This window comes from Mesocricetus auratus, unplaced genomic scaffold, assembly GCF_017639785.1.
Source record: "Mesocricetus auratus isolate SY011 unplaced genomic scaffold, BCM_Maur_2.0 Super-Scaffold_15014, whole genome shotgun sequence".
Classification (NCBI taxonomy): Eukaryota; Metazoa; Chordata; class Mammalia; order Rodentia; family Cricetidae; genus Mesocricetus; species Mesocricetus auratus.
The window spans coordinates 7380952-7396349 of NW_024429186.1; the positions used below are offsets into that span (position 1 = coordinate 7380952).

General features: G+C 47.3%; 1 protein-coding gene across 2 annotated transcripts in view; it reads right to left on the reverse strand.

Moving 5' to 3' along the window:
• Window positions 1-223: 223 nt before the first annotated feature.
• Window positions 224-15398, reverse strand: part of Tdrd9 (tudor domain containing 9) — an 86590-nt gene continuing 71415 nt past the window's right edge. The window contains exons 29-36 of one of the 2 annotated variants that reach the window (XM_040742379.1): window positions 12693-12848; window positions 11649-11719; window positions 9710-9819; window positions 8869-8965; window positions 5633-5771; window positions 3531-3649; window positions 2290-2362; window positions 224-931 (exon numbers count right to left, since the gene is read on the reverse strand). In XM_040742379.1, coding sequence (XP_040598313.1) covers window positions 830-931; window positions 2290-2362; window positions 3531-3649; window positions 5633-5771; window positions 8869-8965; window positions 9710-9819; window positions 11649-11719; window positions 12693-12848 — 867 coding nt within the window. In that variant the 3' untranslated portion in view covers window positions 224-829. Of the gene's footprint in view, window positions 932-2289; window positions 2363-3530; window positions 3650-5632; window positions 5772-8868; window positions 8966-9709; window positions 9881-11648; window positions 11720-12692; window positions 12849-15398 lie in introns of those variants that run through there. The other variant, XR_005876087.1, reaches the window with a different exon arrangement.

The following is a 15398-nucleotide window of genomic DNA, read 5'->3' on the forward strand; positions in this document are numbered from 1 at the left end:
CGCCCTCTCGGCTACATCTGCAGTCCCATGCCTGCCACACACACCTGTTGTCACGCTCCCCTCCATGATAATAATATGCTAAGCCTCTGAGACTGTAAACAAGTCCCCAGTTAAATGTTTGTTCCTATAAGAGTTGCTATGGTCATGGTGTCTCTTCCCAGGACAGAACACTGACTAAGATACATACTAGTGTCCTCTGACCAAACACTACCAGAAACAGAAACAAGGTCCACCACTTTTATTGTTCCATCAGATACACCCGTTGCCAGGTCACATCTCTGATTCCCAAAACACAGACCAAGAGGCTTCACAAAACTACAGGTCCTAAACATACACAACCCAAGTTATAACCAAAACCACATACTTTCATGAGAAAAAAAAATCAGAAAAATGCCACATGGTTTTTAAACACAAACACACACACATGCATATTTGGGGGTGGGGGTTCATGTGTGTCCCCCATGGTAAGTCATCAGTCTGGCTCTCTCCTGCACCCCAGGCTAAGCCTGTGACAGGACGGGCATACAAGCATACTCAGCATGCTCTCCTGGAACTGGCTGCTTGCATTTACCCTCGGACATTTAAAGCTGAATACAGCTTTTTCCAAAACAAAAATCTTCTTTCAGAACAACTTTTTCCAAAGTATTTAATACCATGACCCGATTTCTAGAAATGACTAGACTTTCCCATTTTCCCCACCAAAACAGAAACACCACTCTCCACTCTGATGGAGAAGCCCTGGGGTGCAGCAGGAATGGGGGCAGCTGCAGGGGAGCCTCCAGCAGACCTCCACCACTGCCTACAGGGCGCCTGGGCTGGCACTAGCCTGTCACGGGCCGAGCACAATAGGCCTGTGAAGTTGGTACAGGGACGTGTTCCTCCCTCGGCTGCCTTCCTGGTCAGCCTGCTCCATGACCAGCTTTGGATCCACCTGGGTGGGCAGAGAAGAAGACCAAGTCAGGCTCTGGGTGAGACCTGTCTAAACACCAAATTCACAAAATTACATGCACACAGATGTGGACATGGAAGACAGAAGTGTTTTTTTTCCATTTTACTAAACTATTTCCAGATGCTTCTTCACTGTCATAATTCACACTACATATGTGATCATCCATTTTAATAGGCATTGTGGGTTTTAAATTTTCCTTTATTTGTGTGTGTATGTGTACGCACATTCAAGTGTGCAGGTATGCATGTATGTGTCACAGCACGTGTAAGGTCAGAGGATATATGACAGTTGGTTCACATAGCCCTAAGGGGTCATCAAGCTAAACCATTTTTCTGGCCCCGATCAAACATTTCTAAACTGATGTTTAGCAATAGGGCACTAGGTGAGCTTTGCTGAGAAACCCGCACGCACGCACTGTGTCTGTGGGAGCAGTGGCTGCGTGAACACATTTAAACCCCGCGTCTCTAAAGCTCACCAACAGCTTCCCATTGTTCCCATCATCGCTCCACCTGAATGGCCTTGTGTGACAAGTTGTGGCTGCAGCACAAGCCTGCAGTGCAGACAGTGACAGTCCTGAGGACCCAGACAGAAGCACTCGAGGCACAAGGAGAGGCAGCGTGGTCTTGGGTGGGAACAAAGCCCTGAGGGGCACTGTGACAAAGGACAGGAAACCTGCCCAGCTGGTGACGTACAAAGGCGTCCCTGGCTCTAGAGCTGACACTGAGAACTGCCCTCTGCTCCCTACCCTCAAACAACTCACTCAGCCTGTGAGCCTGGAAGAGAAGAGAAGCTAAGGAGATGAGGGCCCACCCTGCCGCACCGCTGACGTGTGCTCTGGTGCTGAGGTGCTGGACTGTAGTGACGGATGCGAGGCTCTGGATGACCAGGGCCAGAGGAAGGGGACGCTGGGGACACCCTTGTGAAACCTCCAGAGTTCACTGGGCTCTTTATGCCATGGAGCACACAGCAGGAAGGCAGCCATGCCCTCAGACCACCCGATTCAGCCCTGTGGCACATCCCCTCACCAGGCCTGCCTGCCTCTGCCCAGTCCCCTGCCATGCATTGCTGTGTCAGCCTGGCAGACACACAACACCCAGCCACCACAACTAAGGCACATGGCAGGAATGACAAAGCGTTGTCAACAACTACCAGTTGCCGAAGGGTCCAAGCAGGAGCTCAGCCTTGCCTTTCCCAAGCCCTGCCCTCTCCAAAGGTTACACAGAGGATGGCACTCAGAAATGGCTGTCTCCTCCATGGCTACCTGCCCGGCCTGGGTCTGAGCCGTCACCTTCCCCTCCCTCCAGCAGCGGGCTGCCCCTCCAGGCACCCATCCCACATACCTGGTTCCACTCGTAGGGTTTTTCATGCCACTGAGGAGTAATCTTCTCTCGAGGCTTCAACCGACAAAACAAGCTACAATTTTAAAAACAAAACCAAAATTAGCTGCTGGCTAATTTTGCTTTGTTTTCTTAAGACTAGGTTTTGCTTTGTAGATAAGATTAGTCTTAGATTTACTATGTATTCCAGGCTGGTCTCAAACATCTGACCCCTGATGTCTCCTGAGCTGTGATTAGAGGCACACACCACCACCTCCAGCAAATTATTTTAATCATTCATTAGCATTAAAAGCAGTAAGATGGCTGGGCAGTGGTAGCATACACCTTTAATCCCAGCACTCAGGAGGGAGAGGCAGGCAGATCTCTGGAGACCAGCTTGGTCTACAAAGCTACATAGAGAAACCTTGTATTAAAGAAAAATAAAAGTAGTAGGATGATCTTTTTAAAAAATGTGTATGTGTGTTTCAAAGTCTACAAATAACTCAGAGTTAGAACTATGATAGACTTTCAAAGTGTCAAATTTTATATACTTACAATAATATTTTAATGTATAATATGTTTAAAAGTGGATAAATATAACACAGCAGACTTTAGGGAGATTATTATATACATTACCTAAAATTTCCAAATTTTCAACAACAAAAATGGGAAGACATTCCAGTCAGGAAGGAAGAACACGTGACTCCACTCAGGAAAAAGGAGCAGGGACACAGGCTCAGTGAGCAATCAGTCCACAACACTTAAAGGTAGCGCAGCCATGACAGACGCCACCCAGAACTACAGCAAACTACAGTAAAAGACTTAAAATATGATGGCAATAAGATAGAAAATGATAAGATCAGAGAAAAAGCAATAAATTAATTAACCTAAAATGGAAAACTATATAAAAGTAGAAATTCTATAGTAAGTATAAAATTGAAATGGCAATTCCCCAGATGTTATTTTTAAAACATCAACTATGATGTGAAAAAGACACAATCTGAAGGACAGCGAGGACAAGGCTGAAGAAAATGATCAGAGAGCAGAGCACAGTTGTCTCTCTGCGTACTCAAAGGCTGAAGTCACATACTCACACGAGTGGGACCCACACTAGGAACTTACGTGTCACGTCTTGTAAGTGATTTAGAATACCCACACATCAAAACACACACACACACACACACACACACACACACACACACACACACACACAGGCTGCATATTGTCTAATACACCTTAACACTATGTCACCATATAAAACTTACCCTAGAAGTTTCTGGCGTGCATTTTCCTGTAACTGTGCAATTCTTTCAGGGCCAAGATACTTGGATCCATTTGGTCCATCACATACCAGCTTGTTGATAGCAGCCCTGAGAATATTAATCTATAAAGGAACAGTGACAGAGTTGTATTTCATCCCATGGTAAATAGGTCACAGCATTGAAAGCTGTGTTCTGTGACCATCAGTCAACAGTTTACAGAAATAACACTCAAGCACGCACAGGTCATGCGGGGCGGTGGTGGCGCACGCCTTTAATCCCAGCACTCGGGAGATAGAGGTAGGCAGATCTCTGTGAGTTCGAGGCTGGGCTGGACCAACAGCCTCCAAAACAATACAGAGAAACCCTGTCTTGTAAAACCAAAAAAAAAAAAAAAAAAAAAAAAAAGAATGCACAGGTCCATGAGCCCACATCCAATCAGTTACTTTGTTACAGCTGAGAGATCAGCTGTGGATGTTTAGATTAGGCCCATTATCCATTGCCATCCTCTTCTCTTCCAGGACCCAGGTCCAAGGACCACACTACTGAACTAACATGTCTTCCCTGGTATGGGTGGCTTCCCAGCCTTTCCTTGCTTTACAGATTTTGGCAGGTTGGAGGTTCTGGTTGGGAATTGTGTGGCACCCTTCCTGATCTGGTTGCCACGGTTGAGAGGGTAGGCACTGTTTGCTCACACTCCATAGGTCTGCCTGCACCATGGGATGTGGCCAGGACAGCGGGGCTGACAACTCTGCAGGGCTTCTTGGCTATAACATAGCTCTCTTACTCCTGGTTCATGTGGCCTCACCTGTCCTCAGAGGCCCACAGGACACACCTCAACCCCAGCTAACTTTATAAGAGCTGTTTTCCTCCCCTGAGTTATGCAGTCATTTATTCCTCTATTTAGACAGGTGGTATTTTACATCTGGGTTACAATCCAATATATTTACTTTGTTCAGCATGGTTTCAGCTCTGCCCGCTGGCATCTTTGCCTCTCGCTGGCTCGTCTATCCCTGGGTGCTTCTCAGGCTCCTTTCCTTCTGGCCTTATAAAATTATCGGGGCACCTACACTTCCTGTTCCCTTCCTAGAGTAACACGTTTCTTCAAGGAGACCTGGCTCCTTGTCAGCATTGAGGACTGCGGTGCGCAGTCTCATTGTGAAGACCCCCGTCTGCAATCCCTCAAGCTACACGGCTTCTCTTGTGTTCATTTTCATCATACTCAGTCGCATGCTTTATTAGTGAATATAAGAGCTGCTAATATATTGTGGATATAATAAATATCTTCACCTAGTGTGCAGCTTTTCTTCATGGTCTTATTTTCCTTCATAGAGAGAACCTCTGGTATGTACATCCACAGACTCATGCCAAACCAAATTTCCATGCGGGCCCTGTTTGTTCCTGGAATGCTTGGTTTCCATTTTGCAATTAAATCTGTGGTTGAAGGAGCACTGGCCAGGCCCTGTGCTCCTGCTGCAGGGGTTAGGATGGCGTGACCCGGCGGCTCCTCCTCCCTGTCCTCATGCAGCTGTTCAGCTGTACCAGGGCTTCTGAGAAGGAAATGTACTCTGGAGTGGCATTTCTCAGGGTAATTTTAGAGGTCAGTTTTTAGTGTTTTTTTTTTAATGCAAAAAGACATGAGGCACTAGAGTAAGTAAATATGAAAACAAAAAAAGAAAAACATCTTTCATTAGCATCTACCCACTGGCCTGGCTCACACTAAAACCACCGCACAGGCACACCCAGCGGGTCTGCTCAAGAGACAGACCCTGGTGGCGCTCTCCAGGGAAATGGTATGTATTCCCCTCTGCAGCAAGGCCAGGTGGGGTGGGGTTTGTTTCTGTACCTCCCTAAGTGTACTGGCAGAGAGAATCGCATCGAGGTCTACGCACCAGGAGACAGAAAATGCGAGTAGAGGCCATGGAGAAGCGGCGCCAGACAACAGGGCTGGGTAAGCAGGCGTCCTTCTGCACGCTGGTGCAGACACCTACACCATGGGAAGCAGGCAAGCGCGTCTCCACCTACAGCCTACAGCACTGTGGCAGAGGCTAAGTCACACGGTGACAGCAAGAAGGAGAGAAGCGCTTTCCATGCATATGCCCACTGACCTCAACGATGTCCTCCACGGTGAAGCACACATCAAAGGCCAGCTCAATGTCGTGCTCGGGCAGGATAGGGGCCTCTGTGGTTGAATTCCATCCCAAGCCACAAAGAACCCCAGTATAGCATTTCCCATCTCGGCCAACTCTGAAAGGCATTGAGGGATTAGGCTAAGCCACTGTCTCAAGATTAGGTGTGTGACTAATAAAGTTACTTGGTGTTTTTCTAGCACCAGTACGGTAACTAAATTATGTGATTCCCCAATCTTTACATAGAAATACAGACTAAATATCACTATAAGGACTATAAGTTAAATATCCATATTAACACAATGTCAGGTTCCTATACACATTTTTAAATTTTTGTGTTATGTGTATGGGTGCTTTGCCTGCATGTATGTAGGTGTACCACATGCGTGTCTGGTGCCCTCAGAAGCCAGAAGAGGCTGTTGGAGTTACAGATGGTTGTGAGTCACCATGTGGTTGTGGGACTCAAACTCAGGACCTCTGGAAGAAACAATCAGTGCTCTTAAACACTGAGCTTTCTCTTCAGTCCTTAATGCTGGGTTTGTTAGTCTCTCTGGAGCAGATGAAATCATGAGATATGTCCTTTATCAGCCCAATAAAAGTGAGAGAATCCTGTGTGTAAGCAAACTTAAGGGCTGAAAACCAGAATTGAAGCTTGTAAATTGGGTTTTAAGTTATTTGCTTTGTAAAACAGTCAGAAAAATGTCTTAGGTCTAGCAGGTGACTCTGAATAAAGGCACCTGCTGCCAAGTCTAACAACCCAAGTTCAAACCCAGGGACCCCCATGGTAGAAGGAGAGAAGTTCCTGCTAATTCTTCATGACCTCCATGTGTGCACTGTGGTACACACATGCAAAATACATATAAATTCCCCATGTCCTCCATGTGCACACTGTGGTACACACACACAAAATACATACAAATGCATTAAGATGGGCTGGAAAGATGACTCAGCAGGTAACAGCATGGCTGCACTGGCCCAGGACCTGAGTGCAGCTCCTGTCACTTACACGGAGCCTCATGACAATCTGTAGCTTTAGTTCCTGGGGAATCTTACCTCGCCTTCTGACCGTGTCTGGTGTACATACATGTGTACATACATGAACATGCTTGCAGGCAAAAACACTCATACACATAATATAAAATAAATAAATCTAGTATGTTTCTTAAATGCAATAAAAATTAAAAATGTTTCCTTAAATTCTAAATTCTTCTACATTATTAATGTAACTTATTATTTCAATTTATACAGCCCCCATTTACAACAGAGATAATAAGAAGTCATCACAGCACCCTGGTTGTTCGCATGCAGTAACACACATACATTTCAGTTTCTTTCTTTCTTTTTTGAGACAGGGTCTTGCCCAACAGGCCGGGCCAGCCTTGAACTCGCTATGCAGCCGCAGGCTGGCCTGCCCTCACAATCCCCCTGAATCAGCCTCTCAGCTCGTATGCATTGCAGGTATGTGTCATATGTGTCATCACACCTGGGTAAAGGTAATGCAGACTGCAGCACCGTGTGGGGTGAGTCCTGTCTCCTGTGGGGAAGAGGTGGGGTCTGGAGGGGGTTACCCAGGTCTCTAAAGGCAAGTTCTTGCAGAATTCTGGGCCCCTGGCCCTCCTTTCTCTCTCCCTACTCACTGCCTCGAGTGGCTTTGCCCTGCCAGAGCCCTCAACAGCCCCAGTCACACGCATGTGGCTGAAGCCTGTGACGCTATGAGCTGCAACTACCTTTCATCCTCTAACATGCTTTTCTCAGGCACGTTGTTGTAGTGACTGTCCTGGGTAGTTTGTGTCAACTTGGCACAAGCTGAGTCATCGGAAGGACACAGCCGCAGCTGAGGAAACGCCTCCATGAGATCCAGCTGTGAGGCATTTTCTCAATTAGTGATCAATGGGGGGGGGCAGGCCATTGTGGATGGGATCATCTCTGGGCTGCTGGTCCTGCTTTCTGTAAGAGGGCAGGCTGAGCAAGCCATGAGGAGCAAGCTGGTAAGCAGCTCCCTCCATAGACTCTGCATCAGCTCCCGCCTCCAGGATCCTGCCCTGTTTTGAGTTCCGGTCCTGACTTCCTGTGATGTGGAAGGGTAAGCCAAGAAAGTAAAGCCTTTCCTCCCCAACTTGCTTGAGTCATGGTGTCTCATTGCAGCAACTGTAGCCTAAGACAGTGACCAAAGTTAGCACGGCCTCACTCCCACACTGAGAATGCTATGAAGCCCTGTGTGCTGACACAAAGCCTAACAGAGTACTCTCATCACACAGGTTTGAACTGAAGTCTCTGTGGGGGAATCCACGGTGGATATTGGCACAAGAGCTACAACCTCCTGAGCAGTTCACATCTTTGCTTCCTGGTTCCCCTGGGGAGAGGGGCCGTCAGTATTCCTCATTGACAATTGGCCATCAAAATGCCCATGGATACCAGGATGCCACTTTTATTTACTAGTCCACGTTTCTAATTATGTCATTTTTTTGCCAAGTTTTAATTCTGTTCCCTTGCAATGCTGTCCTCACATTTACAGCATCTGAGCTGCTCTTTGAGTAAGTTAAAACACAAGAACAGGCACCCTTCTCCATCCAGTGTCCCCACAGCCCAACCAGCCCATGATTCTTGTCAGTGTGATAGAATACCTGACAGGAACCCTAAGTGCTAGGGTTTGATCTGGCTCAGTTTCAGGCATTCTAGTCCACTGTGCTGGGAAGACAGGGCGAGCCTCAGCTGCTGGTTCCCACCGCGGCAGGCAAGACCTACAAGCTGCCACCATCCAGGCCTCATCCCAAAGGCCCCAGAGTGCCCCAGGACAGCGCCATCCGAGCCTCTGGGACACTCCAGACTCAAACCACAGCAGCATCCACGCCAAAACCACGCGAAGTGGAAAATGCATTCACTACACTCAGCCTTCGGAATACCACAGCTCTCTGACACGCTGGCCATGACACATGGACCATCAGCTACTGCAGCAGCCTGGAACTTGCTGGCATCACTAACCAGAGAACCTGAACAAGTGTTACTTTGTCATCACTACAAAACTAAACTTGACAAGTCCAACCCTCCTGGGTCAGAGGCGATGAAGGACAACAAGGAAGACTCACTGAAGCAGAGAGGACGCCGCACCACACAAGGCGGGTCACGAGCGAGCTTCTTTGCAGATGCTTCTGTTCCCTTTCCCACCTAGACTGACCGTGCCAAAGCTGTACACAGACCAAACAGACGCAACCTACCTTAACTCCATCACAGGGGCAAACAGCATGCTGAGGAGCGCTGGGAGGCCTGGGATGTGAGGCATGAGGGAGGTCTCTCTCAGGAGCATGGTAGACCCTGCCACACAGTAGACAGCCAGCATCAGACCCAAGCCACACACTGCCTAGGGTGACAGGACAGGGCCCTGCTAACCCTCCCATCCCAGCTGGGTCATCTGCTGAGTCTGGTCACTCGGGTTCCCTTCAAGGAACACATGTCCTGCCTTTGGCTCCCACACATCCTACAGATAGACTCCTGGACATGCCTAGGCACTTACCCCTGAAGACAGTAACTCATCTAGTTACTGTTTTCTTTATTGTCTTGCTAGACTATCTCATCAGGATTTCCTACAGCCAAGAACTTTGTAGACAAGCATGGAGGAACAAGAATCATTTAATTCCCACATCCTTGTATAAAACAAAAAGTAGCAACATTTCATTTCTTAAATTTGCATTAGCACTGCACTCAGGAAATAGCTTACTGAAGGTTGGAGATACGGGTGGGTGGTTGAGAGTACCTACTGCTATGGCAGAGCACCCAGATTAGCTTCCCAGAACCTACAAGATGGCTCACAACCATCTATAACCCCAGTTCTGGGGATCTGATACTGCTTCTGACTTCCATGGGCTCCCGTATACATATGGCTCACATACAAACACTCAGCCACATGCAAACAAAATGAAATATTTTTCTTAAAAAAGAAAACAGCTGAACAGTGTAATATATAAGCCTAAATTCACCCACTAATCACGAGTGAAGTAGCTCCAAGTAATGAAGTCAAGGGAAAGGAGGAAACACAGACAGCGGAAGTCATCTCATTACCAGTCTCGTTAACTGAGAGCGACGCCGCCACCAGCATCCTCTGGTGCAGGTCGGCAGGGCTGTCACTGATGACGACAGAGTTGATGCTCTCCTTCTCAATCCACACACATCTGGGAAGAAGCAGCAGAGTCCAGCTGTTGCCCCACTGGCCAGGTGATAGAGCATGCCAGCCTGTAAGCGAGCCTCAGAAAGATGGCAAACGCTGTGACCCACACACAGTTCCCGGACCCCTTCTTGTGCCAGATCTCACCTTCCTTCCCCCCTTCCGGTGCCGCCCATATCAGAGCTCTCAAGTCCCCTTTGTACCCTTAGCCCCTGAAGCTGCTCCCTGACTTCCAACTGAGCGGGCAGTGTGGCCCATCCATCTGACCCACCGCCCCACTGCCTCTGGGCAGAGAGGGGCAGCGGCTCCACCAAGACATCGTCAAGCTTCTTGTCTGTCATCGCTGCTCTAACCGTGTCCCATTTCCAAACGAGCTCATGAAGGTGTTCACACCTCTTCTCTGGCTTCAGGTTACACTGGGAACCAGTCTCACAGGCCTACTCTTACCCAGAATTCAGTGTACTCATCACAGACTTCCCTGTGCAGGCAGGCCTCCCGGAGACCTGAGCACCTGCACTGCTACCAGGATGACTACCGCTAGTCCCCAGAAGAGCTCAGAGAAGCTGGAGTTTGCCAGAGTGGGCCTCACAAAGCACACGCGTCAGCGCCTCTCAGCTGTCTGCAGACTTCTGAAATCAGACTTACAGAACCTGCCCATCTGTCACCAAGTCTGCAGCCCCTTCTCCCGCCACCCAACTCTCCAGCTGTACTTAGAGTTCTCACAAACTGGCTATCCTCCAGTTCACAGTAATCCTCCTGCCTCAGCCTCCCAACTCCCAAGACTACTGGCATGAGCCACCATGCCATGAGTCCTACATTTCTTTTCAAAATGGTTGTGCTGGCTAGTTTCATGTAAACTTGGCACAAGCTAGTATTATCTGGAAGGAAAGAATATCAATTAAAAAAATGCCTCCCAGATCTCTGAGTTCGAGGCCGGGCCGGACCGATAGCCTCCAAAACAATAAAGAGAAACCCTGTCTCATAAAAACCAAAAAAAAAAAAAAAAAAAAAAATGCCTCCCTAACACCTGGGTGCAGGACATTTTCTTAGTACTTGATGGAGGAAGATCCAGCCCATTTGTGATTGGGTCCATCCCTGGGCTGTGGTCCTGGGTTCTATAAGAAAGCAGGCTGAGTAAGCCATGAGGAGCAAGCCAGTAGCCATCACCCTCCATGGCCTCTGCATCAGCTCCTGCCTCCAGGTTCCTGCCCTCACTGTTTTTGATGGCAAACTGTTTTATGATACTATGAGTAAAATAAACCCCTCCTTCCCCACGTTAAAAAACAAGTTCTCACAAATACCAACTCTCAAATTGAGGCCTATGCACTGTCCCCAGAGCCACCCTCAACCCTCACCCTCGAGCCTCCCATACCATAGCAAATACCTTGTAGCCTTGGATTCAGATGGCTCTCGAAAAACCTCAAGAATGGCCTTGAAAGTGTGGCCAGGACCCCTAGATGCTTCCACATATCCCAGGATCCTGTCAAGACCCCTGCCACCCTAACCCTGTCACTAGTTCTCTGTCACCATTCAACCTACAACATTATTGAAGATGACAACTGCTTCCAGAAAACAGGTCACTTAGCAGTCCCTGCACCGAGGGAATTCACCCCCTGCTGAGTGACAGCTATAAGCAGCATAGAAGAAACTCAAAACTGTCCACTGTAGAACTGTTTTCACTGCAGAGGAAAAGACAGCCTCAGATCTGACAGAGGAGGGTCTTCAGGGATGGGCTAAACATTCTTGCAGCTTATATTCAAAGCCAAGTTAGTTTCCAATGAGGTCTACAGATAAAAAAACAGAATATACATAATAGGAAAATTAATTTAGTCATACCTGAATTTGGATATTCTGGTCAGACTGTGACACTTCAACTCATAAGGGTTAAAAGGTCCATGGAGAACAGCCTGCATAAACAAAATATATGTTACCAATACACAATATGTCACTTAATATAAATGGTGGCAGTCCCAAAGTTGGTTCATACTTAACATTATTAGGGTCTGGTGGCACAAAACCTATCATCTCAGCACCCAGAAAATGGAGGCAGGAGGATTACGAGTTCAAAGCCCACCTGAGCCACCTGACAAGACTGTCTCAAAAGAAAGATGAAAAGCGGGGGGAAAACTAATTTTGCATTGGGGAAACAGGCTCAGAGATAGAATACTTGACTAGCATGAACAAAGTCCTGGACCAGCACCACAAAACACTAAAAAGAAAAGGGAAGGAGGAGAAGGGGAAGGAGACAGAAAGAGGGAAAGAGCAGGAAGAAGACAAGAGGAAGAGGGGAGGAAGAGGAGGATGGGTTAGAGATCTTTCTTAGGAATACAGGCTCCACTGGGGGAAACGGACAGCATTTCGAAGACCAGGGAAAGAGTGGCAGGACAGCTGAGCAGGTACCTGCTGCCAACCTGAGGGACCTGAGCTTGAGTCCCAGGACCCACATGGAAGAGAGGACTGACTCACACAGACAACAACAACAAGGAAGACCAGGCACACTCTCTGATCCAGCACTCAGACGCCGAGGCCAGATGACCTTCAGTGCAAAGTAGCCTGGGGTAGATAACGAAGCCCTGTCTCAAAGAGATGTCCAGTGGGTAAAGACTCTTGCTGCCAAGCCTAAGGGCCTGGGTTCAAATCCCCACACCCCACATGGTGGAAAGGAAGAGCCAACATCCACAAGCTGTCATCTGACTTCCACAGGTACACTATTGCATATGCATGCTCCGCTTAGAGACCTGAAATGTGTAATTAAAAATGAAAATAAAGAAAACACAACAGAAAGAAGGAAAACCCATCATGGCCACAGCGGCAACCCTTGGCAAGAAACGCAGAACAAGTAAGCTGTAAGAGCACGTTTTAAATAGGTCCTACAATCACCTTGCAGTTTGGAGCACCCAGCCGATTAGAAGCAAAGCTCTCCAGCAGAATCCGGATGAGGTGCTTCTCATCATCCTTCATAGGAGAGGACATAGAAGCATCCGGCATGCTTTCCACTGACTTAGCAAAGAAACCCTTGAGGACTTCATAGCTTTGCTGAACAGAACAAGAAATGTTTATTTTATTAAAGGCAACAATTGAAGCAAAAGCACTAATTTCATATAAATATATTATTTTGACTTGAATGTCATGAAAACAGATAATTTTATCAAGTTCATTTTAAAATTCAAACAAAAATAAAGATTTTAACTACATTTCTAACACAACAGGATTTTAGAGGAACAACCATTTTTGGAAAAGAACTAATACACATTAAAAGCAGCTACTTTACAAAAATGATTTATTTGTGGGCTGGAGAGATGGCTCAGAGGTTAAGAGTGCCAGCTGTTCGTCCAGAGGAGCTGAGTTCAATTCCCAGCACTCTCACAGTGACTCACAGCCCTCTGTCACTGCAGCCCCAGGGGCTCTGTGGACACCAGGCACATACAATGTGCAGACACACATGCAGGTGAAAACACCCATACACATGGGATGATTTTTTTAATCTTAAAGAATAATTTGTTTATTGCATACACTGGCTTACAAACAGCAGAGGGTCTGCTATGTTTATTAGATAAATACCAGAATGTGTGAGAAGGGAGGGCATGATCTCCTACAGCCCAGGCTGGCCTCAAACTTGATTGTGTAGCAGGGGATGGCCTTGAACTCTGATCCTTCTGTCTCTACCTCTTGAGAGCTGGGATTCAGGGTCAGCTTCACAGGCCCAGTTTATGGATCTCACTGTGTGCTCTATTTACAGACCACCTACTTTCCTATGCTGATCTGCAGAGGCAGGGGAACTCTGCCTCTTAGACACACGTGACAGTACCGGGCACTGACACACACGCTCTTCTGTGTAGTCAAGACACGCGTGACAGTACCCGGCACTGACACACACGCTCTTCTGTGTAGTCAAGACACACGTGACAGTACCCGGCACTGACACACATGCTCTTCTGCATAAACAAATGAATATAAACTCAAGACACTTCCAATCTCAAGAAGTTAAGACAGAGCTGGGCGGTGGTGGCGCACGCCTTTAATCCCAGCACTCGGGAGGCAGAGGCAGGCGGATCTCTGTGAGTTCGAGGCTGGGCTGGACCAACAGCCTCAAAAACAATACAGAGAAACCCTGTCTCGTAAAAACCAAAAAAAAAAAAAAAAAAAAAAAAAAAAAAAGAAGTTAAGACAGGGTCTAGAGAGGTGGCTCATAGCTAAAAGCAGGTACCACTCTTGCAGAAGTCCTGAGTTCAGTGCCCAATAGCCACATAGTTTCACAACTGCCTATAACTCCAACTTCAAGGGAATATGGAACCCATTTCTGAACTTGGGCACACACAAATATACATAATTAAAATAACAATTGAGCATGCTTATAGCCCCAGAACTGAGGAGGCAGAGGCAGGCACATCTTTCTGAGGTTCAGGTCTGCCTGACCCTGATCTACATAGTGAAAGCCACACTAGCCAGGACTGTATGATAAGACTCTGTCAGAAATAAATAGATATCCCTATTGACAGATCACATGACACTAGATGTTAGAGATCCTAAAATAGTCTACCAAAAAAACTTCTAGAAATGATAAACAAATCCAACAATGTGGCAGGTACAGAATCAACTTGCACAAATCACAGTTTGGTTTTTTTAATACACCAATAACAAACACACAGAGATCATGAAATCCTAGTGTAATGGGTACTCAGTGGTTAATTGGACTTAAGACCCACTCAACAGGAAAGAACTGATGCCTGACACTGGAAACCTTCCATGTACCTGTGGCTAGTGAGGCCATAGATCTTAGAGAAGAGCCTACTGCTGCCACTGTTGGGAGTGAATGCGTGAAGAGCAGACCACGCCCTGAGGGAATGTGTATGGTTGACAAGGGTATGGTCTGAGACCACTGAAAATTGGCAGTGCCGTCTTCTGCCCTGAGTCCAAATGCTGTGTGTAAGAACTAGGGCATACAACTGACTGACCAAGTGTATGTAAAAATTAACAACTGCAGCTGCCTTCTCCTAGTATATCTGCAGCCTGAGATCTCTGACAGGCAGACCTCCTGCCCAGATTCTTAACTCGGTTGGTGCCACTTCACCACAGTGAGCACAGCCCACCTGGCTGCCCCTTTTCTGGGCAAATGTGTGTGCCTGCCCCTTTTTCATCTCTTACCAGCCCAGTCAGGGTTCCAGCCCCCAGCCACAGGAACAAAGCATGCCACTTCATCAAACCAGCATATCCCTAAAGCCATTCTAAATGCGCATGCCTGCAAATAATTATGGCCTTCACACCTCACAGCAGACGGACATCACTTTAGAAAGTCACAACTGGTCAAATGCAGAGAACAACTAACTCATCAGCCCCACCTGAAGCATCTGTGACACCAAACCCACACCTAAGGCTCAGGGAACATGTGGGAGATAGGGTGGAAAGATTCTAAGAGCCAGAGGACCAGGAAATCTGCTTCAAGGTTGCTACTACTAGAAATGAGAGGGAAGTTACAACCATGAAACCTCAACATCATGGCTGCCTGAGCAGCCTGAAGACCTGAGCAATGATCACACCAACAGACACGCTAACCTGGAAAGAGGGAACCTCACAGGGCCCACCTCT